This window comes from Rana temporaria, chromosome 8 (genome assembly GCF_905171775.1).
Source record: "Rana temporaria chromosome 8, aRanTem1.1, whole genome shotgun sequence".
Lineage (NCBI taxonomy): Eukaryota > Metazoa > Chordata > Amphibia > Anura > Ranidae > Rana > Rana temporaria.
The window spans coordinates 168,665,143-168,686,581 of record NC_053496.1 but is presented as its reverse complement, the minus strand read 5'-3'; the positions used below and the strand labels follow the sequence as shown (position 1 = coordinate 168,686,581).

Below are 21,439 nucleotides of genomic sequence, written 5' to 3'. Positions count from 1 at the left end.
GGCCAGTTTTACGGAGCGCCCACGCAAATTACGGAGCTACTGCTTCGTGAATGAAGCGTAGCGCAAGTAATTTACGGAGGCGTAACGTTAAAACGGTACGCTGCGCCTCCGTAAGAGTGCGCAGCCCTACCTGAATCTACCCCATTGTCTTTAAAATTGCCCCTGCCCCCTATTAAATCCAATCTGGGGACAAAACCAGGGACAGACTTGGTCCGGGGACAGTGTCCTCAATCAGGGGACTGTCCCCTGAAACTGGGGATGTCTGGTCACCCTAAGCTAGAGGGCATTTGTGAACACATTCCCAACGCAAGGCAATCAGAAAACAATGGTTTCCTATGAATGCAGTTCACACCATCACTTTGCGTTACTTTTTTTCAATGCAACACATTCAAATGCACAGGAACTCATACAAACGCAACACATTGCAAGGCAAATAAAAGACAAAGAAGGGTGAAAAAAACTCAAGGTATGTAAATTGCCAATACATACATTGTAATGTGAATGATCCCTAAGGGCCCAGTCACACCAGATGCATTTGGATGCACTTATGACTGCATTCCCACTGCATGGACAGTCCAAAATCAAAATCCAGTTTATCCTATGGTAGGGTTGCCACCTGTCCGGACAGTCCGGGTTTTGAATCATATGTCCAAGTTTCAATCCACCTGAAACACGGACACGTTATTCAGACATTCCTGTCTGAACAGGGCCTGACCTGAGGGTGAAGGGCAGTAGCGGCTTGTGCTCCATTTTTGGGGGGTGGCAGCAAGCCAACCACCCCCCCAATTAGTTGATCGATCGATACCCCCCCCCCCAGTCGCTCTCTCGTCTGCCCACTTACCCCATTTTGGTCGTGGGCAGCTTTGACTCCTTCCAGCTTCTCCTCCATAGCAGGTTCCTCTTCAGCGGCCAGTATGGTCGCTCCTCCTCTCAGGCAATTGAGTCTTAAAGAAAAATAAAATAAAAAACACCCTGCAAGACAAAGGCATAATGAGCTAGTATGCATAGCATACCAGCTCATTATGAATTACTTACCTGAGATCGAAGCCCCCGCAGCGGTTCACGTTCCCCTCCTCCATCGCCGCCATCTCTCCCGGAGTGACTTCATGGAATCGCGGCTCCGGTGCTGTGACTGGCCGGAGCCCCAATGACGTCACTCTCGCGCATTCGTGCGGGAGCCGCCAGTCACGGTTAGGATCGCCGTTAGAAACGGCACGCTCAGTGCGCCCTGCGCCGTCGACATTGGTGCCTGTCCTTTTTGCAAATATCTCCTAAACCGTGTAGGTTTAGGAGATATTTCTTGTACCTACAGGTAAGCCTTAATCTAGGCTTACCTGTAGGTAAAAGTGGTCTGTAAGGGTTTACAACCACTTTAAGACCCGCTTCCTGATTGGCCCGGGAGGAGATTTCCTGTTTTATCGGCGGCATCTTTAATCGAAAGTCAGGCCTCCTGTGATGGACAGAACAGTCGTCCAATGGCAGAGCAGGAGACAGGACTTCCTTTTACACAGGTTGCCGTGTAAACAGGAAGTACTCCTGTATGCACAGCGCTCGTCTCGCCTCCTCCAAGGCAGCCAGCATATATTTCTTTTGTGGCCCCCGGCGCTTTCGGATTCGTTGGGGGCCACAAAAGACATACATGTCAAAATGACCAGGCGGGCCGTCTGAAACCGAAACGCGGGCCGGACTTTGCACATGCCTGCTATAGTGTATATATATATATAAAAAAAAAAACGTATTATGCGCCACTCAGTGGCAGTTCGTCCATAGAGGGCGCTGGAGCGCCGCCCCCTCTGGCTCTCACCGCCACTGAGTCTAATAACATAGATTCATGCATTGCACAAATCTATGTTATTATCGCCGCTGCCGCTGTTCTATTCAGATGGTCGGCGCTCATGTCCGGCCATCTGAATAACGGCAGCTGGTTGGCTGTACAGAAGTGCCTATCAGAGCCAGCGGCTCTGATAGGCTTTCCAAGTACAGCCCTTAGCCTTCTGGATGCTTATCCAGGGAACGTACCGGGGTGCGTTCCTTGGATAAGACTGACAGGCGTCTCAGCCAATCAGGTTGGCCGGTTCTGGCTACTGGTAACCTGATTGGCTGAGACGCCTGTCAGTCATCGAGGGCGGTAGAAGACATCGAGGGACGTGGATGGCTGACTCCAGTAAAGGTAAGTGCCGGGTGGGGGGGGAAAGGGGCACTTTACAGGGCACAGTCAGTGACATCAGTGGGCACAGTGGCGACAATAGGCACAGTGGGGACAATTGGCACAGCGGCATGAATGGGCACAGTGGCGACAATCAAAGGGCACAGTGACATCAACAGTGGCGACAATAGGCACAGCGGCGACAATAGGCACAGTGGCGACAATGGGGACAATTGGCACAGCGGCATGAATGAGCACAGTGGCGACAATTAAAGGGCACAGTGACATCAACAGTGGCTACAATAGGCACAGTGGGGACAATGGGCACAGCGGCGACAATTAAAGGGCACAGTTGTGACAATTAAAGGGCACAGTGGTGACAATTGATGGCACAGGGCTGTGTTTGATGGCATGGCACAGTGGTGACAATTGATGGCACAGTGGCTGCGTTTGATAGCATGGCACAGTGGCTGCGTTTAATGGCATGGCACAGTGGTGCGAATTGATGGCACAGTGGCTGCGTTTGATGGCATGGAACAGTGGTGACAATTGATGGCACAGTGGCTGCGTTTGATGGCATGGCACAGTGGTGACAATTGATGGCACAGTGGCTGTGTTTGATGGCATGGCACAGTGGTGACAATTGATGGCACAGTGGCTGCGTTTGATGGCATGGCACAGTGGTGACAATTGATGGCACAGTGGCTGCGTTTGATGGCATGGCACAGTGGTGACAATTGATGGCACAGTGGCTGCATTTGATGGGCACAGTGAGGCTGCAATTTTTTTTTTCGTTTGCGCCCCCCAAAAATGTTAAACACCAGCCGCCACTGGCGCCACTAAAGTGTTCGGGTTTGGCTTGAAGAAAAAGTGGCAACCCTACCCTATGGGCATAGTTCACACCAATACAGTCCAATATTTTAAAAAAAATCCACACTGCAAACACGCAAGACCACGCACAAACACATGTAAACGCGCACAAACGCATCACAGTGCACATGAAAGCAGAAAGAAAAAAGAAGTAAATTACCTCAAAGGAGGAAGAAATGTGCGTCAAACGCATGTAAACGTGCATCAAATGCATACACATGTGCGTAAAAACTTGCAGTAGACACACACACAGTGTGAATGGGCTCTAAAAGAATCAAAAAGTCCTCCCAAACGAATCAGTGCGTAGCACAGTAAAGCCTTCTTAGAATATAACGCATTGACAATGACATGTGTGTTTGAGAACAATTGGTCCAGGAGTGAAAGGGTTACTCCACTAGTCTGCCTTAAAGGAGGCGTACAGGCTTTTGTGAGGTAACTGCCCCTCCCCCTCCTCTGTGGCCATTTTGTGTTAGACCATCCAGAGACAACAAGCCAGCAGAGAGGACAGTGAGGAGTCATCAGGGAACACACTGGAAGTTCTCCTGGCTTTGGGGGATACACCGGGGTATGTAATCCCTAGACGGGGAGGAGGAGGGGGACGCGCTGAACCGTACGTCACCTATTTATATTTTATTTGTGTTTTTTGGAATCCTGACCTCTTATTAAGGAGAGAACGATCTACCCAAATCAGATCGTTCAGCTGGAGAGTTAGACTCCCCCTGACGGTCTGTTGTGGAGACCCCTGTGTTGAGTTCCCAGGTCTGTCCACCTGCTGTGCCCATTATGAGGGGTTCTCACTAGGGTTGCACTGATGCCAAGCATACTTGTACTCGTGCAAATGCTCCGATAACTAAACCGTTACCCTTGTGGTGTGATTTGAGTCCATACAAAATGAATGAGGGGTTCCCACCATCTCTGTACAGAGGTCTGAGGTCTTTAGGCTGCATTCACACTGTAACGCTGCGTACGCGGCGTATTTTTCCGCGATTCGTTTAACTTTTTTTTTTTTTTTTAACAAGACATTTACATTGATGTCTATGCCCAAACGCCGAAAGCCGCCTAAAAAAAGGGTCCGGGACTTGTTTTCAGGCGGCAGGCGTTCGGCGTGAGATGTGAACCATCTCATAGACATCAATGCAAATTCGCCCCTCCAGCGGCACGAGCGTCGCGCTTCAGGCGTTTTGTCGCCTAGGTGTGAATGGAGCCTTACACCTCCTGTGCCCATTATGAGGGGTTCCCATCATCCCTTCTTTGAATTCCTGGGTCTGCACGTCTGCAATGTCCAGTATGAGGGGTTCTCGCCATCTCTGTACAGAGTTCTGAGATCTATACACCTCCTGTGCCCATTTTGAGGGGTTCCCATCATCCCTTATTTGAATTCCTGGGTCTGCAATGCCCAGTATGAGGGGTTCCCACCATCTCTGTACAGAGGTCTGAGGTCTATACACCTCCTGTGCCCATTTTGAGGGGTTCCCATCATCCCTTCTTTGAATTCCTGGGTCTGCACATCTGCAATGCCCAGTATGAGGGGTTCCCACCATCTCTGTAAAGGTCTGAGGTCTACACTGTACCCATTATGAGGGGTTCCCACTCTCCCTGTGCTGAGTTCCCAGGATTGCACACCTGCTGTACCCATTATGAGGGGTTCCCACCATCTCTAAGCTGAGTTTTTAGGTCTATACACTTGATTTGGGCATTATGAGGAGTTCCCACCATCCCTGGACTGAGTTCCCAGGTCTGTACACCTGCTGTGCCCATTACAAGGGGTTCCCACCATGCATCTTCTGACTTCCTGGGTCTGCACTCCTACTGTGCCCCATTATGAGGTTCTCACCATCCCTGCATTGAGTTCCTGAGTTTACACACATGGTGTACCCATTATGAGGGGCTCCCATTGTTCCTACAATGAGTTCCTTGGTCTGTACACCTGCTGTGCACATTATGAGGGGTTCCCACCATCCCTGTGTTGAGTTCCTGAGTCTGTGCACCTGCTATGCCCATTATGAGGGGTTCAAACGACCACTGTGGTGAGTTTCTAGGTCTATAAATCTGTTGTGCCCATTATGTGGGGTTCCTGCCATCCCTGCATTGAGTTTCTGAGTTTACACACCTGGTGTACACTACGTTGAGTTCCTTGGTTTGTACATCACTTTGCCCAATATGAGGTGTTCCACCATCCCTTTGCTGAGTTTTTTTAGGGTCTGTACATCTGCTGTACTCATTATGAAGGGTTCTTGGGTCTGCACACCTGCTGTGCCCATTATGAGGGGTTCCCACCTTCCCTCTATTAAGTTCCCCAGTTTACACACCTTGTGTACCCTTTGTTAATCGGTCTGTACACCGCTTAGCCTATTATGAGGGGCTCCCACCATTCCTGCTCAATTGTATATTATGTAGAATGGAACAGGAGGAACTTGAATCCACAAAGCTAGGCAGGAACCTCTAAAATGCCCAGATGCACTCTGTACCCAACGCGCTCCTGGGCTCTGCAGGCAACGCGCTCCTGAACCCTGGGCTCTGCAGGCAACGCGCTCCTGAACCCTGGGCTCTGCAGGCAACGCAACCCCAGATACAACTGTCCCTTTGAGGGCAACCATACTGCTGATGTGGCCCGCCATGAAATTTGAGTTAAGCACAAATAAATATGTACCTCATAGGCAGCTCTAGGCAGGAACCTCTAAAATGCCCAAATGGACTCTTTACACAACATGTTCCTGAACTCTGCACTCTGTATGTCACGCGCTCCTGAACTCTGCACTCTGTACGTCACGCGCTCCTGAACTCTGCACTCTGTACGTCACGCGCTCCTGAACTCTGTACGCAACACGTTCCTGAACTCTGCACGCAACACGTTCCTGAACTCTGCAAACTCTATGTAGCGCATCCCCAGATACAACTATCCCTTTGAGGGCAACCATACTGCTGATGTGGCCCGCCATGAAATTTGAGTTAAGCACAAATATGTACATCATAGGCAGCTCTAGGCAGGAACCTCTAAAAGGCCCAGATGGACTCTGGACACAACACGTCCCTGAACTCTGCACTCTGTACGTAACACGTTCCTGAACTTTGTACATAACACGTTCCTGAACTCTGCACTCTACGTCACACGCTTCTGAACGCTGCACTCTGTACGCAAAACACGCTGCTGAACTTTGCACTCTGTATGTAACGCGCTTCTGAACTTTGCACTCTGTATGTAACGCGCTTCTGAACTTTGCACTCTGTATGTAACGCGCTTCTGAACTTTGCACTCTGTGCGTAACATGCTCCTGAACTCTGTACGTAACGCGCTCCAGAACTCTGCACACTTTATGTAGCGCAACCCCAGATACAACTGTCCCTTTGAAGGCAACCACCCTGCCATGAAATTTGAGTTAAGCACAAATAAACAAATATGTACCTCATAGACAGCGCTAGGCAGGAACTCTGGGCTCTGTACGTAACGCGTTTCTGAACTCTGGGCTCTGTACGTAACGCGCTCCTGAACTCTGGGCTCTGTACGTAACGCGCTCCTGAACTCTGGGCTCTGTACGTAACGCGCTCCTGAACTCTGGGCTCTGTACGTAACGCGCTCCTGAACTCTGGGCTCTGTACGTAACGCGCTCCTGAACTCTGGGCTCTGTACGTAACGCGCTCCTGAACTCTGGGCTCTGTACGTAACGCGCTCCTGAACTCTGGGCTCTGTACGTAACGCGCTCCTGAACTCTGGGCTCTGTACGTAACGCGCTCCTGAACTCTGGGCTCTGTACGTAACGCGCTCCTGAACTCTGGGCTCTGTACGCCGCGCGCTCCTGAACGCTGGGCTCTGTACGCCGCGCGCGCCTGAACGCTGGGCTCTGTACGCCGCGCGCTCCTGAATGCTGGGCTCTGTACGCCTCGCGCTCCTGAATGCTGGGCTCTGTACGCCGCGTGCTACTGAACGCAGGGCTCTGTACGCCGCGCGCTCCTGAACTCTGGGCTCTGTACGCCTCGCGCTCCTGAACTCTGGGCCTCATTTTGTGCCAAATCTGACCAAAGCTTGCCAGTTCTCACCAATGATGTTGATTTATAATATAAATGTACTACTGTGCAAATATTTTCTGCTCTAGCTAACGAACGGTTTTCTGTCTTTAGGTGTTAATCATGCCGAGGTGCATTGTCGCCGGTTGCAGTAGCAAGCAGAACAAAAGCACGGCCGTGAGAGGAGTCATTTTGCACGTCTTCCCTCCCAACGTTGATCGGATCAAAGCCTGGCTGATGCATATAGGACAAGACTTTGGAAACATTGACGAGTTTGCCCAAAGAGTGTTACATTCAAAGAAAAACGGTTCATTCAGGTTATGTTCGGATCATTTTACGCCTCAATCTTACGTTGAGCATGCTTCAAAGAAGCTGTTGAGAGTCGATGCCGTGCCCACCATCTTTAACCTCAAAGATGGCGCGAGTCGCCCTTGTGTCAACAAAGGAATATTGACGGCTTCCGGAAAGAATTACAGCACAGTCAGCACGCCGTCGACTAGTAACGTTTCATGTGCTACCTCCAACGCGTTTCCTTCGTATAAAGATGTGTTTTCTAGAATGGGCTTGTACCACAAAACAAACGAGGCGAGCACACAAACTCAACAAGTCTCCAACACCGTGAAGGTAGGCATCAAAATCAAACCAGGTCTTCTCAGTGAAATGAGGTACCGTATATACTCCAGTATAAGCCGACCCAAATATAAGCCGAGGCACCTAATTTTACCACAAAAAAATGGGAAAACGTATTGACTCGAGAATAAGCCTAGGGTGTCCATCTGCATGCCTCACTGTGCCCATGCCTCACTGTGCCCATGACTAGACTGACGTTTAACATGAAAAATCGGTGCTCCCCAGCCATAGGTCCCCCAGACAACAAACTCTGCACACTTGTAGAGAAGAAATGGGGCTACATGTAGGCCGAGTTCTGGGTCCAGGGGACCTACGACCGGCCAGTACCGGGTCCCCAAAGTCACGGGAGAAATGATCGTTTAACATGGGTGTCTATGGAAGGGGTGCCCGGTTTGAAAAATCGGTTCCCCCCCGGCCAACAAACTTTGCACACTTGTAGAGGAACTGTGGGGCTATACTGTATGTGTGCCAAGTGGGGTCCAGGGGATCTACGGCCGGCCGGTACCAGGTCCCTAAAGTCTGGAAGATCAGGCGCAAAAAGGTGACTTGAGTATAAGCCGAGGGGGGCATTTTCAGCACAAAAAAAATTGCTGAAAAACTTGGCTTATACTCGAGTATATACGGTATACTGTTTGTTCCTCAAGCTGTAAGTAAGGGATCATTTACACTTGCTTCAAAATGTGTCATTGGACACGCTTTTTTAAAGCACTCTAAATGCCAATCAATGCCCCTGTCACTAAATAAACTGGTTGCATTTACAGTCCTGTTCACACGTTTGCTTTGCTTAGGCCCCTTTCACACTGGGGCGGTGGGGGCGTCGGCGGTAAAGTGACGCTATTTTTTTCGTCGTATTTGGGTTATATTTAGGGAGCGCTTTTGCTACTGGCCAAAAAAAGGGGTTAAAACCACCTGCAGAGGCGCTGTGCCAGCGGTATGGCCGCGCTGCCCATTGATTTCAATGGGCAGGAGCGGTAAACACACCGCTTCAAAGATGCTGCTAGCAGGACTTTTTTTACCGGGGAGACCTCCGGACCAGCAGCACCCATCCCAGCCAGGAAGGTAAGAGTTCTGAGAGATTGGGGAGAGCCCACGCCAATAGGCTACTCCCATCCCTCCCTCCTAATCACATTCGGGAAATACGGGAAATACTAACCGCTCCCCCCCAAGGGGAAGGAGGAGCTAGTGTTCTCTCCCGAACAACTGACCGGGGCAGGCACCACAAAATCCAGGCCAGGGGCCCCTCAGCTTCGACCTCATGTTTCTCCGTCCATTTAGAAGGCTTCCACCTCCACGCCAGCAGGTTTAGCATCTGCCAACCGCCATCCCTTTCCACCTCGCCGTGTACAAGGGACGGTTAGCATAGCACCACCTACTGGCAACTGATAAGAACAGATACTACACTTGATCTTAGCCAAAAGGCCGAGAAGCAGGCAGGCAGTCAGTGCGACGTCTACCGCCAAAGGGGGTGCACAATTTAGCAATGCTCTAATTAGTCACGGGTTTTGGCAGCACCCAGTGATCGCTGCTCTTCAATTTAGAGGTTAGTCTAACGTCCTTCAGACAGGCTTACACCTTCTTACATTTTTTTTTTTCACTTAAGTCTTTTCAGTGTAACGCACCTTCGAACATCGTTACTGATCCTACCAAGATAGACGAAATTAGGAAGAAGTTGACAGACAGGATACTACAGCTCACCCTGGAGATCATCTGCCTGCTGACCGGAGAGGTGAGGAGGATTCTGGGAGGGTCATCGCTCATCTTTATTATTAAAATGCAATCTCACAGGAGAGGTGAAGAACTCCAGGGCCCGGATTCAGTAAGGAGTTACGTCGGCGTATCTCCAGATACGCCGTCGTAACTCTGAGTGTGAGGTGTCGCATCTCTGCGGCTGATTCATAGAATCAGATACGCCTCACTGTTGCCTAGATACGAGTGGCGTAAGTCTCCTACGCCGTCGTATCTTGGAGTGCATATTTACGCTGGCCGCTAGGGGCGCTTCCGTAGATTTACACGTAGAATATGCAAATGAGCTAGATACGCCGATTCAGAAACGTACGTGCGCCCGGCGCATTGATTTACGTAAGGCTATTTCCGGCGTAAAGTTACCCCTGCTATATGAGGCGTAGGCAATGTTAAGTATGGACGTCGGGACAGAGTCGAATTTTGCGTCGTTTGCGTAAGTCGTACGCGAATAGGGCTGTGCGTAAGTTACGTTCACGTCTAAAGCATTGACTATTTGCGGCGTAATTTGGAGCATGCGCACTGGGATACTTTCACGGACGGTGCATGCGCCGTTCGTTAGGAGCGTCAATTACGTGGGGTCATGAGTAATTAGCATACAACACGCCCCCTACCAGCCTATTTAGAATTAGGCGGGCTTACGCCGGCCCATATACGCTACGCCGCCGTAACTTCGGGCGCATGTTCTTTCTGAATACGGGACTTGTCTCTCAAAGTTACGGCGGCGTAGCGTATATGAGATATGCTACGCCCGCCTAAAGATAGGCATTTTTTTCTGAATCCCGGCCTAGGTGTTTGCCCAAGAAGTTTGTATTTTAAAATTCAAAATTAAGTAAATGATTTTATTACCGATGGAAAAAACGTGGCCATATTTGTTGTTGGATACATAGGAATGTACAGTGGTGAAGAAGACATCCGGTGATCATGTAATACCCACCGCTTATCCTACGTCAGGAGTAAGGAGCAGAAGCCAGGAAGCCGGTGTCGAGCCTTCACCTCTCTCCCTGACGCCCGAGAAAAGCTACAACAAAATATTAGAAGTCACCAACAAGATCAGCCAGCTGCTAACGGGAGAGGTAAGGGGTGCTGGGAATTTGGGGGTATTGTCCAGTCAAGGGATGTGTCTGGATGGTGACTATATCGTTGTGTCAGGTTCCTATATGGTGTCAGGATGCCACTCTCTCTTTCTCCATGGAGGAGAACAAAAATTTAGAAGGTTACAAGGATATAGACAAGGGCATCAAAATGGATAACCGGTCAACCCGCACATCACCGGGTAAGAGGAAACTTTCATTTCTCGTAAAAGTGAGAAGAGTATTGCAGATCTACCTAGATCAGTGGTTCTCAACTTTTCTAGCGCCGTGACCCCTTGATAAAATTTCCCAAGTTGTGGGGACCCCTAATGGTAAAATTATTTGCGTGGCAAGACAAGTAATGTGCGCCCCTAACCCAGAGACATTTTGTGCTCCCTGAATCCCCTCCACTTGGGATCAGTGGCAATGCTAGGGGGAGTCTGCTGGTCTGATCAGCTCTTGATCAAGGTCATCTGCTGGTCTGAGAACTGTAGTGGGGACTTCTAATGGCAACTATAATCACAGGTAGTGTAACTTACTGTGTCTCCAGGATCACTGGGCCAGATTCAGATAGGTCAGCGGATCTTTAGATCCGCGTAACCTATCTGATTTACGTTACGCCGGCGCAAGTTTTTGAGGCAAGTGCTTTATTCAGAAAGCACTTGCCTCAAAAGTTGCGGCGGCGTATCGTAAATCCCCTGGCAGAATTCAAATTCCGCGGCTAGAGGGTGTGTAACATTTAAATCAGGCGCGTCCCCTGCGCATGCGCCGTCCGTCAAATTTCCCAGCGCGCATTGCTCCAAATGACGTCGCAAGGACGTCATTGGTTTTCGTTGTGAGCGTAACTTACGTCTAGCCCTTTTCTGAATCGACTTACGCAAACAACGTACATTTTCAAAACTCAGCGCGGGAACGACAGCCATACTTCACATAGGATACCCCTCACATAGCAGGGGTAATTTTACGACGGAAAAAGCCGAACGCAAACGACGTAAAAAAAATGCGCCGGGCGGTCGTTCGTTTCTGAATCGGTGGAAATCCTCATTTGCATATTCGTCGCGTAAAAAAAAAACGAAACGCCACCTAGCGGCCGGCCTGGAATTGCAGCCTAAGATCCGACTGTGTAAGACACTTACACCTGGCGGATCTTAGGCATATCTATGCGTGACCTGATTCTATGAATCAGGCGCAGAGATACGCCGTCGTATCTCTATCTGAATCTGCCCCACTGTGTCTCCGACTTTGTGGTGTCTCATAGCAGGGACACCTATGCCGAAATCAGGAGATAGGGTCTCCTCCAGCCCCTCCCACTTCACGTTCCTCATCAGTCAGCTGACCTCTACTCTCTGCCCCCCAGCCATGCCGTCAACTGAATGGGCGGCTGCAAAGAGGCCAAGTGGGCAGCCGCGGGCTCCAGGAACAGTCCACCTGGGCGGCCACAGGTTCCAAGGACAGCCCTGCTGGGGGGCCGCAAAAGGCTGGGAGAGCAATGTGGGCTTCAGGAACAGCCCAGGATTTGGTGACCCCTGGCAAATCATCATTCGACCCCCAAGGGGGTCCCGACCCCCAGGTTGAGAACCACTGACCTAGATACACATCCTCTGATATAAAGACATAGAAACAATGTATTCAGTCAGTGTGTGTTTCCTACAGATGGCTCCAGTAACAGAAATCCCCCAGAGAGATGTCCCCGTCCTCTGTATTCTACAGTGGAAAATCGCAAGATTTCCGATTACCAGGTAGATGAGTTTGAAGGTCTTCTAAAATGATTAAATGAACCAGCTACATACGAGCTAAACCAGCAGTCGCCAATCAGTGGTCTGTGGACCACAAATGGTCCGCAAGAAAATGTTGGTGGTCCCCAGGGGTTCTGCCACAAACCAACAACTGCCCAATGTTGTTTAACCACTTCCTGCCGGGCGTACGATTTTGTACGGCCGCAGTGTGGATCCCAATTGCCGGGAGGCCGTCTAAATATGGCCTCCAGCCACTGGGGGGCGCGTCAGCGCGCGCCCGCCGCATCACTGAGATGCCGATGCGCGTGCCTGGCGGCCAAGATGTCCGCCAGGCACCCGCGATCTGGCGGTTATACAGACAAGGATGTGGATCTGCGCACCGGCGTCGAATAGTGCCGAGCCGAGCTTCTTTCGGGAAGTCGTGACGCGCTGTGTGCGCTGTCGTTTAGCATGTCAATCAATTGGCATGTCAATAGGAACGCCCACTGCTGCGGGATTCCCTACTCGGAAGCCGCGGTGAATTCTAAGGCTAAACGCTATCTACGGCAAAAAAAAAAAAAGGTCAGTGTAATTCTATTTGCAGAACTGGGCTGGATGTAGTGTTATAAATTTTGTATAGGGTGAACCTCCACTTTAAGCCAAACACGTGTAGGAAAAATCGCACAGATATATTTGTTTAGGTGATGTGTTTGAGTTTCGTTACAAATTCTACCCCTCTCTCAGCAGCACTGCCCATCATTAAAAAATACGCCCTCTTCAGTTGCCATCCGCCCCTTGCAAGAGTTGCACGAGCATCAGGAGCGTGTGGCACAAAGTCGTCTTTTGTGCGCAGGCGCTGTGTACAGCTGGCCCTAAATTACGATGTTTGGACACTTTCGGCGGCTCCGTACTGTGCAAGGGATGCGCCTGGGCCTTATTTGACGGGGGGCATTTCTCGCCACAACACCGGCTCCTGTGAACTTATTGGGTGTAGTACAGAGAGTGAGGGGCCTTCCCATGTCAATGCTGATCAGACTGTAGGAGGGAGCATGGAGCTCAAGCACACGGTTGGATAAGAAGGCAAGATCTAATGAGTAGTCTGTGTAGTAAAGCCACAGTGTGATCTAGGGGAAGGGGGCTGAGAGTCAGAGCATTGTGTGTGTGTGTGTGTGTGTGTGTGTGTGTGTGTAAGGCATGTAAAATTCATTCATTGCTCTAAACTAGTGTTGACAAAAGCATGCTATTTGGTTTTTAATGTTTGATAATCTGGTGTGATGTTTAAGCCTTTTTCTTTTATCTAGGGTGGAAATCTGGTAGTTATAAAAGTTGAAGTAAAAGACGAACCAGACGAGTCAGATGTGATATGCGGAGAGCCGTGTAGGGAGGAGGAAATTTCTACAGATATAAGCACAGGTGAGTAATAAACACTAAATCCAGAAAAGAGTCCCAGATCCTCCTTGTTCATGCACTACAACAATCTCTTATGTTTTAAAGACACCCCAAACAAAAAAAAACCTGCAAAAACGCACTTGACTCTGTGCCAAAAAAGACAAATAAGCTACTTAGGTGCCAAACGCGTTGCGTCCCTCGGGTGTGAATGCAATCTCAATCCAGAGAAGAGTCTCAGATTCTCCTTGTTCAGTCACTACAACAATCTCTTATGTTTTAAAGACACCCCAAACAAAAAAAACCTGCAAAAACGCACTTGACTCTGTGCCAAAAAAGACAAATAAGCTACTTAGGTGCCAAACGCGTTGCGTCCCTCGGGTGTGAATGCAATCTCAATCCAGAGAAGCGTCCCAGATCCTCCTTGTTCAGGCACTACAACAATCTCTTATGTTTTAAAGACACCCCAAACAAAAAAAACCTGCAAAAACGCACTTGACTCTGTGCCAAAAAAGACAAATAAGCTACTTAGGTGCCAAACGCGTTGCGTCCCTCGGGTGTGAATGCAATCTCAATCCAGAGAAGCGTCCCAGATCCTCCTTGTTCAGGCACTACAACAATCTCTTATGTTTTAAAGGCTCCCCAAACAAAAAAACCTGCAAAAACGCACTTGACTCTGTGCCAAAAAAGACAAATAAGCTACTTAGGTGCCAAACGCGTTGCGTCCCTCGGGTGTGAATGCAATCTCAATCCAGAGAAGAGTCCCAGATTCTCCTTGTTCAGTCACTACAACAATCTCTTCTTCTCCTCCCTCCTCTGTCAGTAGACAGTAATGGGGAGACAGTATGTGCCCAGTGGGGGAGTCAGGAGCCATCAGCCTCTATTAGACTCCGGCTCTCCCCCTCACATCATGTCATTGTGTGTTACCAGCCAAGAGACGTGACCAGGAGGATCAGCAGAGCCGGGGGTTACTAATGAGTGTGTCCAGTGGGGGAGTCAGGAGCCATTAGCCTCTTTAAAGTGGGGTTCTGGGCATAATTTTTTATTTTTTTTGCAAGCTAAAATTAATCACATTAGATCAGTGTTTCTCAATTCCAGTCCTCAGGCCCCCCCAACAGGTCAGGTTTTCAGGATTTCCCTCGGATGAAAAGGCTGTGGTGATTACTAAGGCAGTGAAACTGATCAAATCACCTGTGCAAAATAATGGAAATCCTGAAAACCTGACCTGTTGGGGGGGCCTGAGGACTGGAATTGAGAAACACTGCATTAGATTAACATATTAATAGCTCCCCAATCGTTCCAGAAATCATTGCAAACACTTGCCTTATATCTTCCAGCTCATGTTGTGGCCGTAGCCATCATATGTGTGGGCATGTGAAGCCCAGTTCCTATTTCTTCCTGGTTTTCAGGGAGAGGTACATGCTGGGTGTTTTTTTTTGCCCAGAGACTTCTGGGAAATGAGTGTCATCATTTCCCAGGAGGCAATGGGGTCTTAGGACAGGAAGTTGAACCACCCAGGACCAGGAACTTGCTGGATTATCTTACTGGGGTTTTTTAGGAAACGGGGAGACGCCTCCTTAGAGCAGCATTAAAAACCTCCAGTGCGTATGAGGCTTTAGAAGAGGGGTGAGAAGTGGAAGTGTGTCCCAATATGGACACTGTATTAGACTCTGGCTCTCCTCTCTATACCCTTTCATGCGTGTTACCAGCCTTCATACATATCAGTTTTGAGGAGGTTTACTCTCATCTTTATTCACAGACTTTGAAGACACCAACATTACAGAAAAAGACATCATAACCGAGGAAGATGGACATATGACGATTAAGGAGGAAGAAATTCCTATAGAGATCAGCACAGGTGAGTAAATAACAGTAACACTAAATCCAGAGAAGAGTCCCAGATGCTCCTTGTTCAGTCACTACAACAATCTCTTCTTCTCCCCCCTCCTCTGTCAGTAATGGGGAGACAGTATGTGCCCAGTGGGGGAGTCAGGAGCCATCAGCTTCTATTAGACTCTGACTCTCCTCCTCACATCATGTCATTGTGTGTTACCAGCCGAGAGACGTGACCAGGAGGATCAGAAAACCAGAGGATCAGCAGAGCTGGGGGTTCCTACTGAACAGGGGATTACCATAGCTGGGGATCACTACTGAGTGGTGGATCAGCTGAGCTGGGGGTTACCATACACAATCTGGGGGTTACCATACACAATCTATGTATTGTCGCCGCTTCCTCTGCCGCCCACTATTCAGATGGCCGGCCCCTTGAATAACGGCAGCTGGTTGGCTGTGGAAGTGTCGCTGGCTCGTTTACAGCCTGGGGGCAAACTGGCGGCAATTGGTGGGCACAGTGGCGACAATGGCATGGCACATTGGCTGCGTTTGGCATGGCGACAATGGATATACACAGTGACGACAATGGCATGGCACAGTTGCGACAATTGATGGGCACAGTGGCGACAATGGAATGGCACAGTGGCTGCGTTTGGCGTGGCGACAATTGATGGGCACAGTGGCTGCGTTTGGAATGGCACAGTGGCGACAATGGAATGGCACAGTGGCTGCGTTTGGCATGGCGACAATTGATGGGCACAGTGGCGCTGCAATTGATGATTTTTTTTTTTTGTTTGTTTGCGCCCCCCCCCCCAAAAAATTTTGAGCACCAGCCGCCACTGCATCTCAGTACAAGGAGCTTCACTCTCATCTTTATTCACAGACCCTGGAGACACCAGAGAGACTCAGAGAAACATCAAGGTTGAAGAGGAGGAAGACGAAATACAAGTGAGGATTAAAGTTGAGGAGGAGAAGGAAGAAATACAAATTAAAGAAGAGGAGATTCCAATGGAGATCAGCTCAGGTGAGAAATAAGCACTGAATACAACAGAAGAGTCACAGATTTTCTTTCAGTCGCTGAGTCATTTGAGCCTCACAGACACAAACCTCATGAAAGGTTTCAATTTCCTATCTTAATCTACACATCTATTATAAAGGATTTATGGTCATGGAGATGCGCCCCTTTAGGTAGGTGGTCAGTAAGGATGAGCCCTCTGACAATGGTGTTCATAGAGATGCACCCCTTTAGGTTGGTGCTCAGTGAAGATAAGCCCCCTTTAGGTTGGTGCTCAGTGAAGATAAGCCCCCTTTAGGTTGGTGGCCAGTGAAGATAAGCCCCCTTTAGGTTGGTGGCCAGCGAAGATGAGCCCCCTTTAGGTTGGTGGCCAGCGAAGATGAGCCCCCGTTAGGTTGGTGGCCAGCAAAGATGAGCCCCCGTTAGGTTGGTGGCCAGCAAAGATGAGCCCCCTTTAGGTTGGTGGCCTGCAAAGATGAGCCCCCTTTAGGTTGGTGGCCTGCAAAGATGAGCCCCCTTTAGGTTGGTGGCCTGCAAAGATGAGCCCCCTTTAGGTTGGTGGCCTGCAAAGATGAGCCCCCTTTAGGTTGGTGGCCTGCAAAGATGAGCCCCCTTTAGGTTGGTGGCCTGCAAAGATGAGCCCCCTTTAGGTTGGTGGCCTGCAAAGATGAGCCCCCTTTAGGTTGGTGGCCTGCAAAGATGAGCCCCCTTTAGGTTGGTGGCCAGCAAAGATGAGCCCCCTTTAGGTTGGTGGCCAGCAAAGATGAGCCCCCTTTAGGTTGGTGGCCAGCAAAGATGAGCCCCCTTTAGGTTGGTGGCCAGCAAAGATGAGCCCCCTTTAGGTTGGTGGCCAGCAAAGATGAGCCCCCTTTAGGTTGGTGGCCAGCAAAGATGAGCCCCCTTTAGGTTGGTGGCCAGCAAAGATGAGCCCCCTTTAGGTTGGTGGCCAGCAAAGATGAGCCCCCTTTAGGTTGGTGGCCAGCAAAGATGAGCCCCCTTTAGGTTGGTGGCCAGCAAAGATGAGCCCCCTTTAGGTTGGTGGCCAGCAAAGATGAGCCCCCTTTAGGTTGGTGGCCAGCAAAGATGAGCCCCCTTTAGGTGGTTGTGGAGATGAGCCCCTTAGATTGGTAATTATGGAGATGCACCCCTTTAGGTTGGCGGTGTGGTCAGTGAAGATGAGCCATCTGAGATTACGTGTCTAACCTCCAATCTCAGAGGGCTCATCTTCACTGATCACCCACCAACCTAAACGGGTGCATTTTCATGACAACCTCAGGGAGCTCATCTTCACTGACCAACAACCTAAAGGGGTGCATCCCCATGACCACTAACCTAAAGAGGCTCATCTTCACTAACCATCAACCTAAATGGGTGCATCTCCACAACCACCATTTAGGTTGTTGGTCAGTGAAGATGAGCCCCCTGAGATTGGTTGTCATGGAGATGCACCCATTTAGGTTGGTTGGTTGGTGGGTGGTCAGGGAAGATGAGCACTCTGATATTGGTGATTGTGGAGATGCACCTATTTAGGTTGGTGGTCAGTAAAGATGAGCCCCTTGAGCTCGGTGGTCATGAAGATGCGCCCCTATAGGTTGGTGGGTGGTCAGTGAAGATGAGTCCCCTGAGATTGGTTGCAATGAAGATGCACCCCTTTAGGTTGGTTGGTGGGTGGTCAGGGAAGATGAGCACTCTGATATTGGTGATTGTGGAGATGCACCCATTTAGGTTGGTGGTCAGTGAAGATGAGCCCCCTGAGATTGGTTGTCATGGAGATGCATCCCTTTAGGTTGGTGGGTGGTCAGTGAAGATGAGCCCCCTGAGATTGGTTGTCATGGAGATGCACCCATTTAGGTTGGTGGGTGGTCAGGGAAGATGAGTCCCCTGAGATTGGTTGCAATGAAGATGCACCCCTTTAGGTTGGTTGGTGGGTGGTCAGGGAAGATGAGCACTCTGATATTGGTGATTGTGGAGATGCACCCATTTAGGTTGGTGGTCAGTGAAGATGAGCCCCCTGAGATTGGTTGTCATGGAGATGCATCCCTTTAGGTTGGTGGGTGGTCAGTGAAGATGAGCCCCCTGAGATTGGTTGTCATGGAGATGCACCCATTTAGGTTGGTGGGTGGTCAGGGAAGATGAGCACTCTGATATTGGTGATTGTGGAGATGCATCTATTTAGGTTGGTGGTCATAAAGATGCACTCCTATAGGTTGGTGGGTGGTCAGTGAAGATGAGCCCCTTGAGCTTGGTGGTCATGAAGATGCACCCCTATAGGTTGGTGGGTGGTCAGTGAAGATGAGCCCCCTGAGATTGGTTGCGATGGAGATGCACCCCTTTAGGTTGGTTGGTCAGGGAAGATGAGCACTCTGATATTGGTGATTGTGGAGATGCACCCCTATAGGTTGGTGGTCATGAAGATGCACCCCTATAGGTTGGTGGTCATGAAGATGCACCCCTATAGGTTGGTGGTCGTGAAGATGCACCCCTATAGGTTGGTGGTCGTGGAGATGCACCCCTATAGGTTGGTGGTCATGAAGATGCACCCCTATAGGTTGGTGGTCATGAAGATGCACCCCTATAGGTTGGTGGTCATGAAGATGCACCCCTATAGGTTGGTGGTCATGAAGATGCACCCCTATAGATTGGTGGTCATGAAGATGCACCCCTATAGGTTGGTGGTCGTGAAGATGCACCCCTATAGGTTGGTGGTCATGAAGATGCACCCCTATAGGTTGGTGGTCAGTGAAGATGCACCTCTATAGGTTGGTGGTCAGTGAAGATGCACCTCTATAGGTTGGTGGTCAGTGAAGATGAGCCCCCTGAGATTGGTGGTCATGGAGATGTGTCCCATAAGTTGGTAGTAGGCTTGAATGGACTGATGATCTAAAGAAAATATGGCTACACTCTGATTTCCAAATTGAAATATTCCAGTGCTTTTATGAAAATCTTTCAGTCATTTACTAATTATTCTCCCATTTTTTTTTTTTTTTAGATGGAACCTACAAAATGCAGACGTATTCCTTTACCCTGCCGGGTGGTGAAACAGATAATGGTGACACAGATGTTTCTTCAGATGAATATCCTGTCACCACAATTGGCAATCCTGTGTGGGGCGGTACACATTTCTCACCAGATCCCCCTTCACTTGGGAGCTTTTCTGATCACTCCTATCCCCTCCCTCTACCTACTGACAGTAGAGACGGTGAGCCAGTCCGGTGTCCCGAGAAGGGCAAAGCGCCTCACGTGTGTCCTCTATGCAAAAAATGTTTCTCCGACAAGTCCGTCCTCCGCCAACACGAGAAGACTCACAAACGGGAGATGCCGTATACTTGTCTGGAGTGTGGGAAAACCTTCCTGCACAATTCGAGGTTTATATCGCATCGGAGAATTCATACGGGGGAGAGACCTTTTTCATGTTCCAAATGCGGGAAAAGCTTTGTAAATAAACCTGATCTGGTCAGACACCACAGAACGCACACCGGGGAAAAGCCTTTTTCGTGTTCTGACTGTGGGAAACGTTTCACGCAGAGGGTGCATCTGGTTACCCATCAGAAAAAACATGTCCTTCAGAAGCATTGACGTGGATTTTCATCTTCTTGGCTGAGTCGCGTACTTGGAAGATGACTACCGTCTGCTGCAGAGTATTCGGTTTCCTGTCATCTGAACCGTTGCCCGCTGGCATACGTAAGACCCATATCAGTGGGTAACCTCCCAGGAGCCCTCTCCACTTCCTGTATGCGATGACGGATAAGTCATCAGTGAGGGAAATAGACACGCGGGTGGTTATTTTACTTCTGCACTGAAAATGATGAGATTTCCATTTTTTTTTTTCCATGAACTGTACACTACAGTATACTTACCTTATCGTTCGGCCTGTATCAGGCACATCCCAAGCTGTTTAAGAGAAATGAATAGACATGTGCATTAGTTTTCGTCCGAATTTCAGGTATTTTCGTTTTAACAAACGATAACGAAAGCACAGAAAACCGAAAGATCCGACATAAACAAATGCTTTATTTTCGTTTTCGTTGCGGTCGAATGTGCCTAACCTTAACTCTATTAGTCCAATATTATTCGACATAGAGAGAAAAGATTCGACATTAGAGAGAAAAGATTCGACATTAGAGAGAAAAGATTCGACATTAGAGAGAAAAGATTCGACATTAGAGAGAAAAGATTCGACATTAGAGAGAAAAGATTCGACATTAGAGAGAAAAGATTCGACATTAGAGAGAAAAGATTCGACATTAGAGAGAAAAGATTTGACGTAGAGAGACATGAAGAAGATTCGACATTAGAGAGAAAAGATTCGACGTAGAGAGAAAAGATTCGACGTAGAGAGACATGAAGATTCGACATAGTCTAATTTTTTTTTTTAAAGATTCTGTCGAATCTTCTTTTATTCATTTTTTTCTTAGAACATTCGACAGACACCATAAGCCTTCAATGACAGATTCGACCTTAATTTGGATTTTCGGACGAATGCATTTTAACGAAAAACAAAATAAATAAAAATGAATTTTGGGAGTCACCAAATAAATGTATTTTTCGGACGAAAACGAAATTACGAAAAAAAATATTTCAGTGTGCACATGTCTAGAAATTAAGGATGATGGGAAACACGAGTCTTTTTGCGTTGAAACTCTACAAGGACTTGTATAACGAAAGGTTTAGCCAATAGTTATGCAGATTTTGAAGCCTTCAAATTTGCTGCTAACGAGTTATATGTTTTAAATAAAGTTTAGTTGGCTTTAGTGTGTGATGGTTACAATAGAAGCAGCAATTTCAACATCAATCCAAGCCAGAGCAGGAGTACCGTATATACTCGAGTATAAGCCGAGTTTTTCAGCACATTTTTTCTTGTGCTGAAAAATGCCCCCCTCGGCTTATACTCGAGTCACCTTTTTTGCACCTGATCTCCCAGACTTTGGGGACCCGGTGACTTGTCCTCAATGTTCCCCTATGGGGGTAGTTCCTCCACTGACTGCGCAGGCGCAAACTTCCCGACGGAAATCCCCGAACCTCGCCCGGC

The 21,439-nt window shown here is 48.9% G+C and overlaps 2 protein-coding genes and 1 pseudogene across 8 annotated transcripts in view; 2 read left to right on the top strand and 1 right to left on the bottom strand.

The window, feature by feature from the left end:
* LOC120909855 (zinc finger protein 436-like) overlaps positions 1-21,439 on the top strand; it is an 865,309-nt gene that overhangs the window by 231,660 nt on the left and 612,210 nt on the right. The window lies entirely within an intron of this gene.
* LOC120909860 (oocyte zinc finger protein XlCOF7.1-like) lies at positions 3,448-20,392 on the top strand. Of its 2 annotated transcripts, XM_040321605.1 has the most exons (10): positions 3,448-3,581; positions 7,133-7,642; positions 9,249-9,374; positions 10,279-10,464; positions 10,541-10,664; positions 12,115-12,200; positions 13,478-13,589; positions 15,322-15,420; positions 16,279-16,419; positions 19,400-20,392. In XM_040321605.1, exons 2-10 carry the CDS (start codon positions 7,142-7,144, stop codon positions 19,984-19,986), a joined length of 1,962 nt encoding a protein of 653 aa, XP_040177539.1. In that variant the 5' UTR covers positions 3,448-3,581; positions 7,133-7,141; the 3' UTR covers positions 19,987-20,392. The 2 variants fall into 2 exon arrangements, with proteins under 2 accessions (XP_040177539.1, XP_040177540.1); XM_040321606.1 differs by lacking the exons at positions 10,541-10,664; positions 12,115-12,200 and having other exon boundaries at positions 3,449-3,581.
* LOC120912541 lies at positions 8,944-9,079 on the bottom strand (annotated as a pseudogene).